This window comes from Megalobrama amblycephala, linkage group LG15, assembly GCF_018812025.1.
Source record: "Megalobrama amblycephala isolate DHTTF-2021 linkage group LG15, ASM1881202v1, whole genome shotgun sequence".
NCBI lineage: Eukaryota > Metazoa > Chordata > Actinopteri > Cypriniformes > Xenocyprididae > Megalobrama > Megalobrama amblycephala.
In genome coordinates, this window is record NC_063058.1 from 6,255,940 (window position 1) to 6,277,314 (window position 21,375).

The 21,375-nt window shown below is 37.1% G+C and overlaps 2 protein-coding genes across 5 annotated transcripts; both read right to left on the reverse strand.

Moving 5' to 3' along the window:
- Positions 1–3,533: 3,533 nt before the first annotated feature.
- Positions 3,534–21,348, reverse strand: slc2a13b (solute carrier family 2 member 13b). 4 transcript variants are annotated; one of them, XM_048158293.1, is made up of 13 exons: positions 21,174–21,348; positions 19,636–20,115; positions 19,385–19,544; positions 13,960–14,165; positions 12,950–13,058; positions 12,228–12,391; positions 11,715–11,835; positions 8,454–8,579; positions 7,583–7,701; positions 7,330–7,482; positions 5,231–5,394; positions 4,128–4,196; positions 3,534–3,919 (listed from the first exon to the last, which is right to left on the reverse strand). In XM_048158293.1, the coding sequence occupies exons 2-13, from the start codon at positions 20,087–20,089 to the stop codon at positions 3,911–3,913; spliced, it is 1,854 nt and encodes a 617-aa protein (XP_048014250.1). In that variant the 5' UTR covers positions 20,090–20,115; positions 21,174–21,348; the 3' UTR covers positions 3,534–3,910. The 4 variants fall into 4 exon arrangements, 3 of the variants coding, with proteins under 3 accessions (XP_048014250.1, XP_048014249.1, XP_048014251.1); XR_007180013.1 differs by having other exon boundaries at positions 4,128–5,394; positions 21,174–21,346; XM_048158292.1 differs by having other exon boundaries at positions 3,534–4,196.
- LOC125247125 (translation initiation factor IF-2-like) lies at positions 5,401–7,320 on the reverse strand. Its single transcript, XM_048158329.1, has 2 exons — positions 6,292–7,320; positions 5,401–6,237 (listed from the first exon to the last, which is right to left on the reverse strand). The coding sequence occupies exons 1-2, from the start codon at positions 6,605–6,607 to the stop codon at positions 5,942–5,944; spliced, it is 612 nt and encodes a 203-aa protein (XP_048014286.1). The 5' UTR covers positions 6,608–7,320; the 3' UTR covers positions 5,401–5,941.
- Positions 21,349–21,375: the final 27 nt, after the last annotated feature.

Genomic DNA, 21,375 nt, shown 5'->3' on the forward strand with positions numbered 1-21,375 from the left:
TCTACTGATGGGCAATTTCAAAACTGCTTCATGAAGCTTCGAAGCTTTACGAATCTTTTGTTTCGAATCAGTGGTTCGAAACTGCCAAAGTCACGTGAACTATTGAAATTTCGAAACACTTATGACGTAACGAAGCCCCGTTTACTGAAATCACGTGATTTTGCCGCTCCGAACCACTGATTCGAAACAAAAGATTTGTAAAGCTTCGGAGCTTCATGAAGCAGTGTTTTGAAATCTCCCATCATTAGATATTGTTGAATAAAGAGTAAAAAGTATTCTCGCCGCTTTATAATATTAAGGTTGAACCACTGTACTCACATGAACTGTTTTAAATATGTTTTTAGTATCTTTCTGGGCATTGAAAAAGGAAATGATCTTGCTGGCAATGCAGGCCTCACTGAGCCATCAGATTTTATCAAAAATAATTTGTGTTCTGAAGGTGAACGAATGTATTATGGGTGTGGAACAACATGAGGTGAGTAATTAATTACTAAATTTTCATTTTTGGGTGAATTAACCCTTTAAATATTAACTTAAGTGCAGGTATTAGAGATTAAGTGCACAAATCTTAGTAAGGGGGGTTTGGTGCAATGTTCATTGGTTAACAGTGTCATTCAACAGTTTCCTTAAACTCAATGCACTTTCAACTTTAAATCACTGAGTGCACAACAGTGCTAGTAATAGAGGTAATAGTTCGGCACCAAGGGCTCTAGTGTCTTGACCTCCTGCCAAACTGCAGTGTCCAGTTACTTGCTCTCAGATTACCAGAGCCGGCCTACAGTGAGAGCCTTCACTGCAGGAGACGCACACTGAAGTACAGTACTCCACACTTTCTACGAATACTGTCTGTACACTTCAGTTTCCTGTTACTTTTCAGAGACATTGAAGTAGCAAATTCCATATTGTTTGTTTTGAGAACTAGATAAACCCTTATAGAGAAAGGGGTTGTTTACACAACACCGTTTTCAACTAAAAATGGACAACTTTTTATACGTTTGGCCGGTTTTGGGGGCCTGAAAATGCAAACTTTTAAAAATGGAATTCAAAATGCAAGTTTTTGAAAATGATACCGTTATCGACTGCAAAAACGTGAATTTGTGAAAATAGTGATGTCATAGTGTGTAGTGTTTCTTTACAGAGTGACTTTAGTCGGGGGATTTTAGTTGTTTTCATGGATCTGTGTGAATGAGATCGTTTTGACAATGTTGTCATCTGTAAATGAAAAACGCAAAGGAAAAATATGAATATTGTTGGCTCTTTGGCAAATTGTTTTTGTTCCTTGTTTGTAAGTCACATTGGATAAAAGCTTCTGCTAAATGCATACATGTAAATATAAACATAAAATTAGTTTAGTATGAAATGTAGGTCATTTTAAACAACTGAAAAAAATCTAATAAAAAGGAATTGTGAAAAATGAATGAAAATGAATAAATCAAATAATTATGATAATCTCCCGGTTATTTATGGTAAACTTTGTATTATTTAACTGAAGTTAATCTTTATTATACATTCTTCATGGAAATTTGTTTCTAATGTTTTTTTTTTTTGTTTTTTTTTTGTTTATAGCATGAAAATACAAATTCACATTTTAGAATCCCAAATTCCATCCGGAATCCCAGATTTGCAAAAAATTGTGAACCTTATGTAAAATGAAACAGAAGATAAAACATCCCAATTCACTTTGATTTCCTGAGGTTGACAATCTAAGCTTATGTTCAAATCTTACATTGGGATACAGATTACAAAATATATTATATTGTATTGTATTGCATTATAAATTGCATTCTGTGAAATGTGTTTACTTTCCTGTGGTCCAGAGGTGCAAAAATACCAACAGATTCAGATATTCACACAATATTTTATATTTAAAGTCAGTGAAACGGAGAGGGTGGATGGAGTCGCCTGCTCAGCGCTAAATGAGGGGTGCAGAGGTCAAAGAGGTCATGACTGAACAGGTTTCAGCCTGAAAGAGCCGAGATCAAGACCTGCTAAGTTATAGACTTACACAGTCACCTTAAAATGATTTATATTTATTCATATAAAAACATACAAACACAGCATTGCACAGTTATCAGCAGCAATTTCAACTTCAGAGTCATGTCAGGAACTTAAAGGGGTTAGTTCACCCAAAAATGAAAATTCTGTCAATTACTCACCTCATGTCGTTCCAAACCTGTAAGACTTTCGTTCATTTTTGGAACACAAATGAAGATCTTTTTAAATAAATCTGAGAGCTTTTATATGAGAGCTGTTTGCTTTATATGATGAACATTTAATTTAGGCTTTTATTCACATGTAAACATTCATCAACTCACACATCAGTTGGTGGTAAATGGAAGCTCAAGCATGTTTGCTTGACACGTGCAAGAACCAGTGAGGTTCATTCTCATGTTACTGCAGCAAATTTGAGCTTCTGCAAGAACCAATGAGGTTCATTCTCATGTTATGCAGCACGTTTGATCATCCGCAAGAACCAATGAGGTTCATTCTTGTGTTACGCAGCACGTTTGAGTTCTGCAAGAACCAATGAGGTTCATTATTGTGTGTTACGCAGCACATTTGAGCTTCTGCAAGAACCAGTGAGGTTCATTCTCATGTTACGCAGCACGTTTGATCAGCCGCAAGAACCAATGAGGTTCATTATTGTGTGTTACGCAGCACGTTTGAGTTCTGCAAGAACCAATGAGATTCATTCTTGTGTTATGCAGCACGTTTGAGCTTCTGCAAGAACCAATGAAGTTCATTCTCATGTAACGCAGCGTGTTTGATCATCCGCAAGGACCAATGAGGTTCATTATTGTGTGTTACGCAGCACGTTTGAGTTCTGCAAGAACCAATGAGGTTCATTCTTGTGTTATGCAGCACGTTTGAGCTTCTGCAAGAACCAATGAGGTTCATTCTCGTGTAACGCAGCGCGTTTGATCATCCGCAAAAACTAATGAGGTTCATTATTGTGTGTTACGCAGCATGTTTGAGTTCTGCAAGAACCAGTGAGGTTCATTCTTGTGTTATGCAGTACGTTTGAGCTTAGAAGAGATTTGTTCTTGCGCATCATTCAGCTGAGCTTCTTATGTTTGTTTCAATGTTTATATGCGAGTAAAAGCCCAAATTAGGACTAAACCACTCAATTCATATGGCTTAGTTTTACAATTTTTTTTTTTTTTTTTTTTGAAGTGTCAAAGTTTCAATTGCGCAGCTGTCTAGGGAGGAACAGAAAGTTCTCAGATTTCATCAAAAAGATTTTAATTTGTGTTCCAAAGATGAACGAAGGTGTAACGGGTTTGGAATGACATGAGGATGAGTAATTAAATAAGGCCATAAAACCCATACTGAATATTTGTTCACAAGATTTCTGGGAACTGGATCTTGTAGCCTAGAAGTTTTACTACGAAATTGATTTAAAAATTGTAAGATGTTTTGTGTCAGAAAGGCTGTATGTGGGGAGGTGTGAATCATCATGGATATGATGATTCCCCCCTATCAGGTGGGACTGTGAGGGAGCTAGAACAAAGAATATGAGGAGGTTAAAAGAATGACTTTTTTGATTGGTTTTTATTTCATTTAAACACAGTACATAATGAAGGACAAAAAGGCACATTATTGGGCACACTGATCTAAACACAGAGACTTGAACAGTCACACACCTTTGTGCCATTCCTGAAATAGTTCCTGTTCACATTAAACATGGCTAAACTATTGAGATGTTCTGTTATTGAGAACATCAGAATAAGTAGTAACAAACTCATGCATGTACCAAAAATGACTTGTGCACAGCATGAAACTGTAATACCAGAAAGAAATGCATATTAAAACTCTTAAATAAGTGTAAAATCTGCAACAGAAATGATATGATACAACAGTTTGATTATTTCCAAACAATGAATCTTCAAGTCCACATGCAAGGGCATCATTACTGCAACTGCAGCAGAGAAATATTTAAAAAACAAAATCTGAGTTGACAATACTTGAATTGGTCCACACAACAAACACTGACCTTTTTCCCCAAGTTAATAATAATCAACTTGTTCCCCAGTTAATAATAAGAAGCAAAAATGCAGTATTTAATGCATAAACATTTTGTATTTAATGTTATTTGGAGTGTGGATTTTTTTTTTACTGATACTCACTGATATGTAGGAAATTCTGCCCTCTGGTTCCAAAGTAGAATAATGCAACACTCCCAACTCCAATCGGGGCTGGAAAATCAAACACTGCCAGTTTCATTTAACTGCAGTCTAATGTAACACCAAGTGTACAAAATCATTGGTCACCACCACCACCAATACGTGCTCGCATCCTAGAAACCACTTCCACAATTTAGCCAAAATGAAAAATCTGCCATTATTTTATTTTACCAGTTTGCTGTCATTTTTTATTTTAAATGACTATTTCTTGATTTTCATTTATGTAAATGTTTATTTATGTGTTTATTATATATATGCATGTATAATTCATATTTGTTTTATGGTGCTTTTATAGTGCATTTTTTGTCCTTTTTGGAGCTCATGGTCACTATAAACTGTCGAAACCTAAATATTTAAAACAATTTTTTTTAAATGTTTGGAATGACATGAAGGGGGCAGAATTTTCATTTTTGGCTGAACTATTCTTTTAATTATGGGGTTTAGACCATGCGTCTAAATGTAGTTTGAATATGAGAATGTGAGTTGAGGGCTTTTCAGAAAAAAAAGAAGAGTTAAGGTGCATAATTCATTTTTGTGTAAAATATTCAAGGTTTAAAATTAGAATTTCAAGAAGATTTACAAGCTCTATACACTGTGAAAAGAACAAACTCTATTTGCTCTTTCTCCCAATAGTTTAATAATGTATATGCACATGGATCGCACTCCAGAGCGATAATTTGTATAACAATTTTAGCTCACTTCCCGTTCTCATAAATCCAGTCAGTCCTGCTGTGCATAAAACATCCTTTACTTAAGTAAACAACACATTAACACTGCTCATCTGTACATGTGCAAATACTATCACCACATAAATATCAGATAACATCTTCATAAAATCTAATTTGTTTATAAAAGGACTGATGTAGTTTAACTGAATCAGTATTTATTCTATAAGTCAACTGGAATGTTGAATCTCTGGAATAAGAACCACAGCATCCCTCACACCATGAATCATTCTCATCAGAAAAGACAGAGCAGAATGTTGTGCTAAAGATCTATTCGTCATCAGTAACGTCTTCGTCAGAGCGGTAGTTTCCTCCCTTTACCCTGATGTAATGAATGCCCTGACTGCCGTTGGCTCCACAGCTGCAGAGTTGTCTACCAAACAGAGACTCGATCTCCTCCAAACGCAGACCCTTGGTCTCCGGCAGACAGCCCACCATGAACACAAAGCCCAGCAGAGCCAGACTGGAGTACAGGAAGAACGCACCTGGACAAAAGAAATGTTCTAGTATTCAATATTTTCATTAAACATATTTCAACAATACTCTGCATACAAGTAAAAAACACACTTCTATTATTTATTAGTTGTTTGTGTACAGTTTGATGTTTGCCAAGTAAAGCATCATTACTATTATTAAGGTTAGTGATTTGAACAAACTCCTAAACTTAAGTATTAAACTTTGGTGTGTACAACATTGTTTGTGCTATGGTGAAATTGATCCACTAACGACCACCAAGAACACCATAAAAAGCCCAAAACAGTGTCCAAGTAACCACCCAACCACTGTAGCAACCACATAGCAATGTCCTATCAACTGCATTGCAGCATACATAAAAACACTCAGAACGCCTTAGCAACAACCCAGCTAGAATATCCTAGCAACCGAATAGCAACACCCTAGCAACCAGCCAACCACTATAGCAAGCACATAGCGTATAGTCCACTAAAGGCGAGCAGAGTTTAAGTGAACCCAAGTTCATGACTAGAATAAACCAATAACAACATAACAGACCAAAGGAAGCACATGACATGATCACATGAGGAACAAGGGAATCACATGACGTACCAGGAACATGACAAAATTAGGGCAGACAGAGAGTTCAGGGATGGCTTTCTTGGCCAAAACAGGGTAGCGCCTGGGACCACTGGACTTTGGACCACCAGACTTGGATGCGCTGAGACCACCGGACTTGGGACCACTGGGGCTTGGAAGTGCTGAGACCACCGGACTTGGAACCACCTGACTTGGATGGGCTGAGACCACCAGACTTGGGATCAATGGGCTTGGAAGTACTGAGACAACCGAAGTGGGGACCACTGGACTTGGGAGTGCTGAGACCACCAGACTGGGGACCACTGGACTTAGGACCACTGGACTTGGATGTGCTGAGACCACCAGACTTGGGACCATCAGGCTTGGAAGTGCTGAGACCACTAGACTTGGGATCAACCTGGCTTGGAAGTGCTGAGACCACCAAGACTGGGGACCACCGGACTTGGATGTGATGAAACCGCCGGACTTGGGACCACCGGACTTGGGAGTACTGAGACCACCAGACTGGGGACCACTGGACTTAGGACCACCGGACTTGGATGTGCTGAGACCACCAGACTTGGGACCATTGGGCTTGGAAGTGCTGAGACCAACAGCAACATTTTCACAGCCACATGGACCAACATCACTGGGGGTCTGCCACATTGGATACCGGTCCCAAATGCCTCATGATAGATTTCCCCCCCAGGCAGCTCAGAACGAATGGTTTTGCATAATCCATAGCAAAAAAAAATGTCCTTGAGTGCTGCCGCAGTCCGAGTTCTAGAAAGTCAGTTGAAGTGAACTGAGCTGAACACCCTATCAACCACATAGAACAACCTAGCAAAATGCATAACAAACATGCTTACAAACACTCTGAACACCTTAGCAACTTTGGCAATGCCCATACCCATAGAACCATTATGTCCTAGCAACCACCAAGAGAACCCAAGCAGCAACACAGATCAACTCAGCAACAGCATGACAACATGCTTTAAAGGATTCGTTCATTTTAAAATGAAAATTACCCCATGATTTACTCACCCTGAAGCCATCCTAGGTGAATATGACTTTCTTCTTTCAGATGAATACAATCAGAGTTATATTAATAATCACCCTAATTTTCCCAAGCTTCCGGCCATACGGATTCTACTTGCGTCTAACTTAAGCGTAAGTTAAGCTTAGACGCAAGTAGAATCCGTATGGCCGTTTGGCCGGAAGCTAGGTTTTTTACTTTGTAACGTGTTAAATATGGATATTTTTCAACAAGTCAACAACACAGCAGAATAGCAGATTAGCAGAATTCAGCTGCTCATGATAGTACAGTATATGGACTCTATAGTACCTAAATGTTTTGTTCAGAGTCTTGTGTGTGTACTGTGTTGTACCGTAGTATGTCAGGTACTGGGCCACATGGAGAAAGGTCAGAGACACAAGGACATTACAGATCCAGTTGACCCCAGCAGAGCAGGCGTTTCCTGTACTCCGAGCCCACAGTGGATAGATCTCAGAGTTCACCGTCCACGGCATAGGACCCATACCTACCCCAACACACAATCTGACATCAGTGCAGTGCCTACAGATGGGTTTAACAGCATTAATAATTACTTCAAACTCCAGATGAACTAAGCAAACTCTCACCTGGGGCAAAGAAGGCCAGATACAGAATGAGACCCAGCAGAACAATCCAGGAATAAGACGTTGGGCAGTAGTTATAGGCCCAGAATATACCTGCACTCTCCTGTGTGCCATTGGAACACCTCAATAAGACATGAACAAGACTTCATGAAACTAAAACAAACTACAATATAATACTGTTAATGTGTGAAATTCAACATTTAGGTTAAATTCCTTTTAATAAATCATATGCACCCTTGTGAAAAAGAAGTTCATTTTAGTATACTTTACAAAAAATTGTACTTATTACAGCAATAATAGACTTTAAAAATACTTAAGTGTGTCCTGAATGTAATGTTTTTGGACACTTAAATTGCATGTTTTTTTTATAATTGGAAATGTAAATGTAATGAAAATGTATTAGTTTATATTTATATTAAATGTAATAAGTTGAACTTAAGAGTGCGCAAGTCACATATTTATATGTAATTTCATAATTACTTTGAAAATACTGAAATTGTTGTTGCAATTTGCAATTTAGTACATTTAAAATACATTTAGTACATTTAAAAACTATATTGAAATGTAATATCAAATAACACACTACAGTTTTTTTTACAACACTACAAAATTATAATAAACAAGTACTTTGCATGTGCTTTAATATATGCTACTCAACACATTAAAATAAGTGCACTTCAATCTTTCTTTAAACAATTATTTAAAATAACTTTTAATATAACATTATTATAAAGTGCACTTTAAAATATATAAGTGTGTAAGGCAAGTAGTTTTTTTTTTTTTTTTGATGTACACTTCATGTTCAAATTCAATACAATTAAGTGCAAAGTGCACTAGTTTTTCACAAGGGCAGAGATATCCATTGATGTTTTACCTGCCCGCTGCAGCGGTCTCAGTGTTGGCTGCATCTACAGGCATACATGAGGACTCAGCCACGGCTGTGCCATTCTTACCATAGCAGAAACCACAATCTGGATCCAACATGCAGGATTCACAGAACCTTCATAGACAGAAACAAACTCCAGTCACACCAGTGCATGATTTATGTCAAGTAGTACATTCAAGATTCAGAGTTTTATAGAGTGCAACATTCTGTGGAAAATTCTGAATTCTGAAAGGAAATTTCAATTTACTGAATTCTTAAATGGTAAAAATCCACATAATAAACAATTACATTTAAATCTGAGCTAAAGGCATAGTTCACACAAAATAAAAAGTCTGTCGTCATCATTCACTCACCCTCATTTCATTTCAAAAGTGTATGACTTTGAAAACGATGACAGAATTTTCATTTTTTTCATTTTTCTATCCCTTTAAGTTCAGTAGAAGCCACAAGTCAGTGTGATTTCAACATTTTTACAAAACTGGGGTGCGTTTTCCATATGTAACTTGCTGCTTAAAGGGTTAGTTCACCCAAAAATGAAAATTATGTCATTAATGACTCACCCTCATGTTGTTCCAAACCCGTAAGACCTCCGTTCATCTTCGGAACACAGTTTAAGATATTTTAGATTTAGTCCGAGAGCTTTTTGTCCCTCCATTGAAAATGTAGGTACGGTATACTGTCCATGTCCAGAAAGGTAATAAAAACATCATCAAAGTAGTCCATGTGACATCAGAGGGTCAGTTAGAATTTGTTGAAGCATCGAAAAATACATTTTGGTCCAAAAATAACAATTTGTTATGACTTTATTCAGCATTGTCTTCTCTTCCAGAATCCTTTCCATTGAATTGATTCCATTGAATTGATTCCATTGAATTGATTCCACTGAATCCTTTCATCTGTCGGCGTTGGTAATGCACTTTTACGTCGCCGTGGTTGTTTTTGCCGATTAGGACATCTGCGACATTTTGAAGCATCGAAAATACATTTTGGTCCAAAAATAACAAAAACTACGACTTTATTCAGCATTGTATTCTCTTCCGGGTCTTCCTGTTTTACGGCAGTTGGCATCCAGCTTATTGGTGCATTACCGCCCCCTTCTGCTCCGGAGTGTGGTTCATGACTCTGCAGTGACGCTGCTGATGTAAGACGCTGCTGACGTGTTATCTGGTGCGCCCGAGCTTCATTTACAGTCTGAGGGAGACGCACGCTGTATTCAAGCTATTCTACATTCTTTGTATTTTGGTATTGCTATATTTTTTAAAATGGTGCGTAAGTGTGCATGTCACGGATGTCCTAATCGCCAAAAACAACCACGGCGATGTAAAAGTGCATTACCAACCCTGACAGATGAAAGGATTCAATGGAAACAATTCAATGGAATCAATTCAATGGAAAGGATTCCAGAAGAGAATACAATGCTGAATAAAGTCGTAGCTTTTGTTATTTTTGGACCAAAATGTATTTTCGATGCTTCAAAAAACTCTAACTAACCCACTGATGTCACATGGACTACTTTGATGATGTTTTTATTACCTTTCTGGACATGGACAGTATACCGTACATACATTTTCAATGGAGGGACAGAAAGCTCTCGGACTAAATCTAAAATATCTTAAACTGTGTTCCGAAGATGAACGGAGGTCTTACGGGTTTGGAACGACATGAGGGTGAGTCATTAATGACATAATTTTCATTTTTGGGTGAACTAACGCTTTAACTATCATAGTGCGATGGATTGTTGAAGAAATCAACTAGCTAGTCAAGACTGTATTGTCACAAATTTGTTGTTCAACCACGTTGGTTAATGATGTCACGCAGGTGGTGGAGTAATAACTTCTTTTAATGAATCAGTCTGAGATCAAATTAATGCTAGATTTTTTGCTATAATTTATGGATATCACATCTGAGGACTAATTCTCATTTTTCTCAGTTATTTTGAGAAAAGTTCTTTTTTATTTCCAGATTCAATCATAGGCTCATTCTTACGTCTTACAGCAAGTACGTACATGCGCACTCTTCAAAAACGGTGCTTTAAATCTCTTGACAAACTAAAAGACGTAAATAAAATAAAATAAAAGATACAGATTGTACTTCATGTTAGCTTACTTATTTTGCTAAAGATAATGATTTATTAAGTCCACATGTCATAAAAACAAGAAACTATACTTCTAATCACAGCTCGAGAGCTGTTGCTCCAACCACAAAACTTTGCAATGCAGTTTGTGAATATTCGTTGGAACTATGTTTTCAGAAAAAAAGACTCGTTGAACTATGCTGATAATGAAGGAAGTTGCGACAATAGTTGGCTAATGATGCTTTCAGGACACGCACAGACAAAACAAATCAGAGAAGTTGCTGCTACCATACAGTTGGAACGAGAAAGTGCCAGAAGTATTGTTGATAACATGAGTCTCTTACATGGTGTTCTAACCAGAAGCAATGCAGCGACACATGATAAAAGGTATCTTTTCAATGTTAATCAGTTTTTGTCTTAACCAGCTGCAAAAGCGAAACATTGTCAGGGGCTTCTATTTTAGAAACTCTTTCTATTTTCTGCGACGTCACGGCTAGAACAACAACAACATACTGTACAAAGTATGGCAATGATAATTTCAGGTACTGATTATGTGCTTTATTTAATGTTAAAAGAATTTAATGTGAGTTTGAATATCATTTTGCATGACCTTTATAACCATACTGAAAGTGCCATTCAGTCACATTGTCACATTCACCTCAGATTTCGAAAATAAATAAACTCAATGAGAACAAACAAGTACACTCTATGACAAAGATTGTTTCAGTCACTCAGTATGTATTTTTAAAAATGGTAAAATGGTGTAGTATTTATGAATTTAATTATAGATTTATTCATTTGGTTGCGAGTGCAGTGCGCTTGCAGAGAGACTCCGCCCAAAAGCTCTTCTGATTGGCTGTATTTTTTTATTGATTTTTCAAAAACTTTCTGAAAGTGAGTGTGCTGTCAAATCTCATGTATATTTTTTTTATTGATTTTGTCACATCTCATAGTCGTGTCGCATCTGGTGTGAAAAGAAAAATTGCTTGTTGTCGGAATCTTATCGCATTGTGTCTGGTTAGGACACGGAGTAACACTCTCAAACTATTTGTATATATCTGAATATGCAGTTATCTTCAAACATATTGTATGGTATATTTTTTTCTTATTTGTGGACAGTCCTAATCCAGGTAAAATTCTTAGGTCAATCTAGTCTACTAATATGTAAAACTCACCCATAAGTAATGCAGGTGGAGTTGTGGAGGGAGGAGTCACTAGAATGAAAGGTCACGGGTGGAGAGGCCTGAGCCGAGAGCAGAAAACCCGCAGCGAGAACCATCAGACTTGCAGCAGTACCTGAGTAATTCACAGCAAACCATCCTTACTACATACTTCAGTTTGTAAGTAAGAACCAAGTGTGCCACACACATTCTGAAAATGAAGCCAAAACATTCTGGCTGCAGTAAATGTCATAAACCCCACCCTCTCTATGTAATCAAATGGGACGAAAGCCAAACTAAAAATCTAAAGACACTTAAAAAATGTTTTCCTGAAGATGGTTTCTGTCATTTTAGGCAGTTCTTATCATGCTGATATATGTTCAAGTGTTTATTTTTCCAATAAGTTTTATTATCTGGATATTTTGGCTTCATTTTTCTACAGTGAAAGGAAGCGGAGATGAGTCATCCATCTGTTTTTACAGTCTATGGTAAGAACCCATGTCTATGGCTGTGTTTTTGAATCCTCACCTAGTATGCTGCCTAGAGTCAGCTTCCTACGGCCCACCCTCTCCACGAGCCAAACGCCTACTAGAGTAAACAGGAAGTTGGTGAAGGCTGTGGCAGCAGCCAGCCAGATGGCCATCTGATCATTCTGCACTCCAGACATCTGAATAATGGTGGCGCTGTAGTACCTGCAGCATTCAATGAGATCATTTGATTCCTTAAAATATAATACAGTATACAGTGTACTGTATATATGTAATAAGCAGTAGACAATTCACTGTTTAGAACATACAATAGCATTAAGGTGAAGATCACATTTACCACTGCTCTGCGAAATTTCGTATGCAAAATCAAGTCATTTCAATAGGAACCAGTGCGAACCTGTGTTTAATGTTACAAATTTTCCACATTCACCAACTGAAAGCTGCTTGGTTTGAAAGTAACTCTTGTGTGCTTCATACATCACTTCACTTTTGACAAAGGACCTTTTTTGCTGAAATTTGAACACATCTTGGCTTGAGAACAACAGTGTAGCACTTTACTGTGAAACATTTATGATTGCAAAGTTCATACTGTTTCACATAGTAATTAAAAAAAATAATAAAAATGAAGTAACTGTGCAAACTGTGTAGCATGCAGTAAATAATACACACTAATATCCAATTCGGAAATATAGCCTTATTACAGTCATATGGACTATGGTATCTGATAAAGCGTTGATAAAGTCACGTGTACTCGTAACCTACATGACCGTGTTGATTCCTGAGAGCTGCTGGAACATCTGTAGGCCACAACCCACAATTAGAGCACGACGTGTTGGACCGTATGTCAGGATACGCCACAACACTGTACCACCTAAAACATAATCAATCAGTCCATCAATGAAATTATATCATCTTTTATCAAATTGTCAGAGTAAACACAATATCTACAAATTAAATTCTAGTTACTCGTGATTACTTGATAGGATTTTATAAAAATAATTTTGATTCACACTGACTACGTTTACATGTGCACCAATGAATGCATACAGTATGCATGTTACCGGCCATTGTTTTAATCTACTCACATCAAATTCAAAATACATTTAATGGACGTACTGATACGCAGCATACGAGACCGATTCACTAATGAATCTTTCAGACTAATTTGTGAACTTCATGTTGCTTAGGATGAATCTCTTCGCTGTATTCCTCATTATATGCTGATTTGCTGCTCAAGAAAAATTTCTTGCAGTTGTGCTGATACAATGAACCGTGAATACACTACCATTCAAAAGTATAGGGTAAGTAAGACTAAAAAACAAAATATTTGACAAGAAGACAGTAAAGACATTTATAATGTTAGTTAGAAAACAATTATTTGAACTTTCTATTCATAAAAGAATCCTGAAAAATGTATCACAGTTTCCACATTAATATTAAATAGCAAAAACAATGTTTTCAACATTGACAGTGATAAGAACCATTAGTAATAATTTAGCACCAAATCAGCAAATTAAAATGATTTCTAAAGGATCATTTGACTGGTGTAATGATGCTTTAAGTTCAGCTTCGATCACATGAATAAATTAGATTTTAAAATATACACAATAGAAAAACAGTTATTTTACATTGTAATAATATTATTTCACCATATTTTGTTTTACTGTATTTTTTAAAAATATATTTTTCTAGTCATATGATGTTGGAAACACTGAATCTAGTGTTTAATGTGAGAGCACCATGTGTGCATTGTGATGTCATCATGATCTCACCAGCAGAATCTTTCCTCTCCTCCTCAATGCTGCTCCGTATGCTTTCATACTCTTCATCCACATTTACACTGCCACGGATCTGACTGAGCACTAGCCGAGCTTTCTGGGTATCTCCGTTCTGCAGGAGCCAACGAGGACTCTCAGGGAGGAAGAGGAATCCCATGAACTGCAGGGCGGCGGGAACAACAGACAAACCCAACATATATCTATACATAAACACAAAAATGATTCAAAAATGATTACAAAAAGTCCTTATGAAACACATTTGCATCTCAATTTTAACTCTACTGTACTTCTCCAACAGAATGTCTGAAGCACTGTTTTTGAACTCCCTGAAACGCCTGCATTAGTCTTGAGTCTTCTTCCAGGAACGAACATGTCACAATATTCAATACATATATACATTTAAATAATTCCCACCCAAGATATACACAAAATAAAAGGGGCGGGGCCTGGTTGAGTTAGTTAGTTAGTAGTAGGTGTGTTCGGCTTGAAGCGGTGCTAGGCAGACTGATCACTGTATGACATCAAAGCACTTAGAGCGATTAGAGAGCAGATGCGTACGCTTTCTAATCACTCTCGCTGTACTTTGAAGACATACACGATTGTTTCGAGTCGAACACATCTAGTGTGTTAAAACTTGTGGTTATGGTAAGGGGCGGGACATTTCCCAAACATTTTTGAAGCGCTTGACCAATCACAACACACTGGTCCAGCTGACCAATCAGAGCACATTGTGCTTTTCGGAAGGAGGGGCTTCATAGAGACAAGAACTAAACAGAGCGTTACTGACAGACTGGGAAGATAGGAGCTGCAACAATGGCAGGTGTTATTTGAACATTCAAGCATGAACATTCAACCTGTTCTACAGTAGTAGACCCAAAAGCGAAATCAAGACTTTGTAAAAGGGCATAATAAGGCCTTTTTAATAATATTTGTAGTTTTATCTAAATGGTTTTCATACACATTTATGTACTTTATATTAAATATAATATTAATTACAAATATTTATACATTCCTACAGCCGAGGATTGTCTGTAAGTGCAGGTATATTATGATACTAAGCGGGTGTCTGAGTCTTCCCAGCTCTACAGTGCCCCACTATTTTCCAGTGTAAATCTGTGGTGAAAAATGGAATTGCAGCACGCTCTACATGGCAAAAAATACTTTTCTTATTTAGTATTTTTGTCTTGTGTCCAGTCCAAATATCTAAAAATTCCTAAATCCAGATGCTTTTACTGGATAAGTAAAATGACATAAGATATTTTTTCTTGTTTTCTGGGGGGGAAAAATCAAAATGAAGTGAGTTTTTGCTTTTTTAAACATATCTTATGTCATTTTACTTATCCAGTAAAAGCATCTAGATTTAAGAATGCTTATATATTTAGACTGGAAAATACTACATAATTTTTGCAGTGTAATTAGGAACCATTGGGGCAGATTTCAGATTACCCCGTTTATTTTCACTTTACCTTATGTAAACCTCACTCAAGACCAAGACGATATCAATCCGCTTCAACTATGTGTATATTAGTCTGCATCAGGTCAGAAACTAGTTGGCATGTCTGTTCTTCATATAAAATAATGAAAGTTTTAACCTGCTAATGTGAATAGCCTTTATATAATTCTATTGTGTTTGTTGATTTTATGTTTGTTCTGAGAATAGAATAGAAATGACTTTCTTTTCCTCACCGGAATTCCTCCACAACTTGTAACATTCTAAAACCAACATTCAGAGGCAATAAATAGGCTACTACATTAAATTGCAATACGCAATTTTCGCCGCTAGAGGTTGCTTATTCAAAACAAAGGTGTGGCTTGATGACGCCTTGATTTTGCGGAATTATGGGAGGTGTTGTCTCACGTCTACAGTTGGTGGAAAAGAATCCGACGGGACTTGGGCAGAAATCATATTCATGGATCAGCTAAGGCAGTGGTTCTCAAACCTGTCCTGGAGTACCACCAGCCCTGCACATTTTGTATGTCTCCCTCATCTATCACACCTGATTCAACTCATGAGCTCATTAGTAGAGACTGCAAGACCTGAAATGGGTGTGTCTGTGTGAGATATAGGGAGACATACAAAATGTGCAGGGCTGGTGGTAATCCAGGACAGGTTTGAGAACTACTGAGCTAATGTATTAAAGATTTATTAACATTACTGTAGCATGAAGCAGGATGTGGCTGTTGGAGCAGAACGAGAAAATAAAACCGGAAATCGAGGAGGTATGATGTCATGATGGCTTATTTCTCTGAAATTTAATATTCTTGGAAACATTTGGGATAATGTAAGTACACAAGTCAACAAAATATATAACATTGTTCATTGATTCCCACAGGATTTTGTGAGACTGTGGTGGGTGGACATTGGTTCCTCTAGGGGGGTCCGGGAGCATGCCCCTCTGGAGGAAAATTTTGTACATTTTAAATTTAAATGCATAAATTTGGTGCATTCTGAGAGCAAAATTAAAGGTGCCCTAGAACGTTTTTTTACAAGATGTAATATAAGTCTAAGGTGTCCCCTGAATGTGTCTGTGAAGTTTCAGCTCAAAATACCCCCATAGATTATTTTTAAATTAATTTTTTTAACTGCCTATTTTGGGGCATCATTAGAAATGCGCCGATTCAGGCTGCTGCCCCTTTAATTGCTCGCGCTCCCCACCCCCCGAGCTCTCGACTCTATCATTGCATAAACAAAGTTCACACAGCTAATATAACCCTCAAAATGGATCTTTACAAAGTGTTCGTCATGAATGCTGCATGCTGATCATGTGAGTATAGTATTTATTTGGATGTTTACATTTGATTCTGAACATTACACACTGTTGGAGAGATTTATAAAGAATGAAGTTGTGTTTATGCATTATACAGACTGCAAGTGTTTAAAAATGAAAATACCGACAGCTCTTGTCTCTGTGAATACAGTAAGAAACCATGGTAACTTTAACCACATTTAACAGTACATTAGCAACATGCTAACAAAACATTTAGAAAGACAATTTACAAATATCACTAAAAATATCATGATATCATGGATCATGTCAGTTATTATTGCTCCATCTGCCATTTTTCGCTGTTGTCCTTGCTTGCTTACCTAGTCTGATGATTCAGCTGTGCACATCCAGACAATTTTGTGCTCTTATAGTAATTTATTTATTGGTGTTCATGGTAGGGCACATTAGTCATGCACACAACATATAGTAAGCTAAATGATTGTTCATAAGTGGTCAAACATGTAGAGTACACATTTAAACCATTAAAAATATGTAGTAAAAGAGGTTACTTTTGTTGAATTAATTTATTTCTAGAATAATTAGTGGGGGCCTGTATCTATACATCTGTATGTGTGGAACTTTACATGTGAATGTAAAGAATTATATGTATTTATAATAATGTAAGATTAAAAGACGTTTATTTTAAATGTACTGTACAGCTATTTTATGGGACAACAAGATATGATAGATACGACAGAACAAAATAGGCTATTAATCATCTTTAAGTGTGCAAAACCATGATAATATGAAATGTTTTAAAACACAGCAGCACAAACCGCTTATGCACATCCTGGGTGCAGAATGATGTGCTTAAAGCAATATGGAGTCACAGCGCGCAGTTGCGCTGCGCATTGAAAAGTTCACGGCACAAAGAGAATCCCTGTGTATATCTGCATCTAACAGTTTATTATTCATATGTTTTTTTCTCACTTTTAAATTCCAGTTATTGTGTGTGTGACGTCAATTCATAGTCCCTGTGTTGTGCGTTTTAACAGACACCCTGTAACGAGTGCTGAACAGAGAATGATTGACAGCTGCAGCGGAGGGAAGACGAGTTTCCGTGAACTTAAATTTAATGACGTACATATTCTTCTGTCCCTCACATGAATCTATGGAATGGCTTCAGATGATTTTGAATATAGTGCATGAAAACTTTATTGGTGCTTTTGATCTATGACTCCCACTTTTGCCATATAAAAGAGTGCAATTATTATAAATATTGCAACAGGCCTAATTTCCGTTTAATTTTGAGACTGTGGCGGGACAAATTAGCATGTGGCGGGCTGCCACAGTCTAGTTCATGTATGGGAAACACTGATTTGGATATTTTAATCCAAAACTCTTACATTAGTGCCTTCAAAGGGATAGTTCACCCAAAAATTAAGATTCTGTCATCATTTACTCACCCTCAAGTTGTTCCAAACCTGTATAAATTTCTTTGTTCTGAAGAATGTTTGTAACCAAGAAGATCTTGCCCCCGATTGACTACAAAAGTAGGGAAAAAAATACTATGGTAGTCAATGGTGGCGAGATGTGCTTGGTTACAAACATTCTTCCAAATATCTTCCTTCGTGTACAGCAGAACAAAGAAATTTATACAGGTTTGGAACAACTTGAGGGTGAGTAAATGATGACAATTTTCATTTTGGGTGAACTATCCCTTTAAGGCAATACTAATGCTGCCTTCATGCACTATCAGAAATTTGATAATTCCCAATTCTGAAGTTGTGATTACGAGCTCATCCCATTCAACTCACGAAATTGAAGGAACGTTCATGTGCAATTTTTACCTAGGAAACTCGCATTTATGATACTTCCGAGAGCATGTGAAGGCAGCATAATAGCATTTTATGCGTGCCTGTCAATCATCATTAGAGCGCCACCCTCAGGCTGAATAACACAAGTTTGTTAGAGCTCTAATAATAGTGTTCTGCATGTGTTCAGCGATTAGAATATAAAGCTTACAAAATGTTTATCATAAACTAGCACTAAGACCCAGAATCTGCCCTACCTAAATTTATGGTCAGGAGCTTCTACTGCATTCCTAATAAAAACTGAAATAGAAAATATGAGTGGCATTGCCTATGGCTACATTGTTGTTTGGAGGGGTTTGTCTGGGGGTTAGGGCTTTCGCCAGGGTGTTCCTATGCAGTTGCTAAGGTGTTCTGACAATAAGTCTGGCCACAATGTTTTTTTGTTTAATGAAATAAAGCTGGAATAAAATAGAATATAAATATTAAACTTTAAAAACTGTTATTAAATTAAAAATGTTGCCTTGACAACTAACTGATATAAATAAGTTTTAGTACTGAAATTACTAAAACTGAAATAAAAGTAAATTAAACCTGTATAGAAACATAAAAATGCAGCATGAGCCACTTGGATTGATTTTTGTATATTTCGCATTAATATTTACTGTTAATTAAATATTAATTACATATATTTTATTTAAAATAAATTATTCATACAAAACTACTACTCTTTTTACAAATTGTATTGGGTTGCAGCATTTTTGCCACTCAATGTAGACAATTCCGAGCTGATGATGTGTGGACACAATATACCTGTCATTGTATATACCTGTCATTTTTTTTGAAAAAGATTTTTTTTAAAAAGTTTTAAGAGGCAAAAAAATAATAATTTTAACCCACCTCCAGCCATCATGGTGCAGGTAGCTGAAGGCCCCGTCCACCACACTGGCTATGAACTGCCCTCCAGTGATAAACAGAGTGTTAATGGTGACCAGCTGACCTCGGAGATGAGAAGGGGAGACCTCAGCGATGTACACGGGCACAGTCATAGATGCAATTCCTAAAAAAAACCCAGAAGACGTAAAAGAAGGCTAAAGGCACACAAACTGAATTCAGAAAGTTGTACATATACTATATACAGAAAGACTTGCCTAAGCCAAGCCCAACCGTGAGCCTTCCACACAGAAGAACCTCTTTGTTGTGTGCGACACTCAAAATGATGCCTCCAGCAGAGAAGATGAAGCTAGCAAGCAGAATGCAGATTCTCCGGCCGAAAAGTCCATTGAGATACCCTCCAGCCAGAGCGGAAAGGGCCGCAGCACCAACAGTGATGGAGACCAGCAGCTCCTGCCATAGAGAGCTGAGGTTCATCTCTCTCTTGAGCAGGAGCATGGCTCCAGACACCACTCCTGTATCATAGCCAAACAAAAATCCACCCAGAGCCGAGAAAAAAGCCAGGGTATACACAAAACATGGCGTCTTGTGCTGGATCTGATCTGTGGATGTGGGCACGTCATTTTCTTGGTTGCTGGTTGGGACATTAGATGGTGTTTTTATCAAACTCCTTTCGTCCTCAACTCTCCTGTCTCCTATCAGCTCCTCCATTCTCCAGAGATTATGCACATTGTCTCCTATCACAAAGAAAACACCTTGAGATCATCACATGATCAACAAAAGCCATTACCTAACCTAACCTAACCCAACCCAGCATGACCACGTTGGCAGACACCTCAAACCACAATAAAACATTTGCAAATAGTGAAACACAATGCATTCTTTAAATTGTAATGTTGACATGCATTCTCTGTAAAGCTGCTTTGAAACGATATGTATCGTAAAAAGCGCTATAGCTACAAATAAATGTGAATTGAATTTAATTGAAATATTGTTTGTTAGCCTATATTCTAAGATTCTTGCATAGCGTTATTTATGAGTGATTCGTTTATAACGTGTACTGTACAGCGAAATCAATTGGACGTTGTGGCAAAGTTTATGAATACTCAACAATATGCACTCTACTAGTGATTTGCGAATTGTTCTTTTGAATCTGTTCTGTTTAATGATTCAGTTGAACCGATTGCGCATTGTGAATCACTCTATAGTAGGCAAGCATTTGGCACAATAAAACATATAATGATGAACTACGGTGTTTATTTCTTTTACTATATAAAAAGAACATGAAAAATAATGACGCACGGGCACATCGGACTTCTGTGTACGGAGTCAGACACAGTGATTCAGTCTAGGACTTTGAACGAACCGATTCGCTAAAATGAATTTTACTTTTTGGGTCTACTGTACAAACTTCGATTATAATGAAAAGATTATATCGATTTCGCGATAACAAGTGTAGCGAACATTTAAGGTTTCATCGACTGTAAACCCAGCGATATATTTCGCTATGCATAAATTAGCTTCTACAAAAATACATCGAAATTAAAAAGTCGCGAAATACATATTTACGTTGATACGCATGTTTTAGAATTCCGTGAAAGCTTTTTAGTATTTTTATTCAGAATCTTAAAGTATTAATCCATAAAACATGAAAATGTACCATATACACACACACTGAGATCTAACGTTAGCCTACTGTAGCAATAGCTAACGTGCTTTAAAAATGAATTCGTTGCATAAATGCATGTGAAATAACTTAAAATCCATATATTTGCGTTCTCCCTCTGTAACCTACCAGCAAGACGCTTTTCTGGGTGACTGTCTTTGCTTTAACATGGGACTCACGGTGTTTCTCTTGCTTTCACTCTGTTGTGCTCGAACAGGAAGTTTGGGAATTCTTGCAGTCATATGATTCATAACGCAGCGCGGACTACAGCCGCTAACATGACTGAGGTTTCTTCTTGTCCCCGTCGAGAATGAAATCGGGAACTAAATAT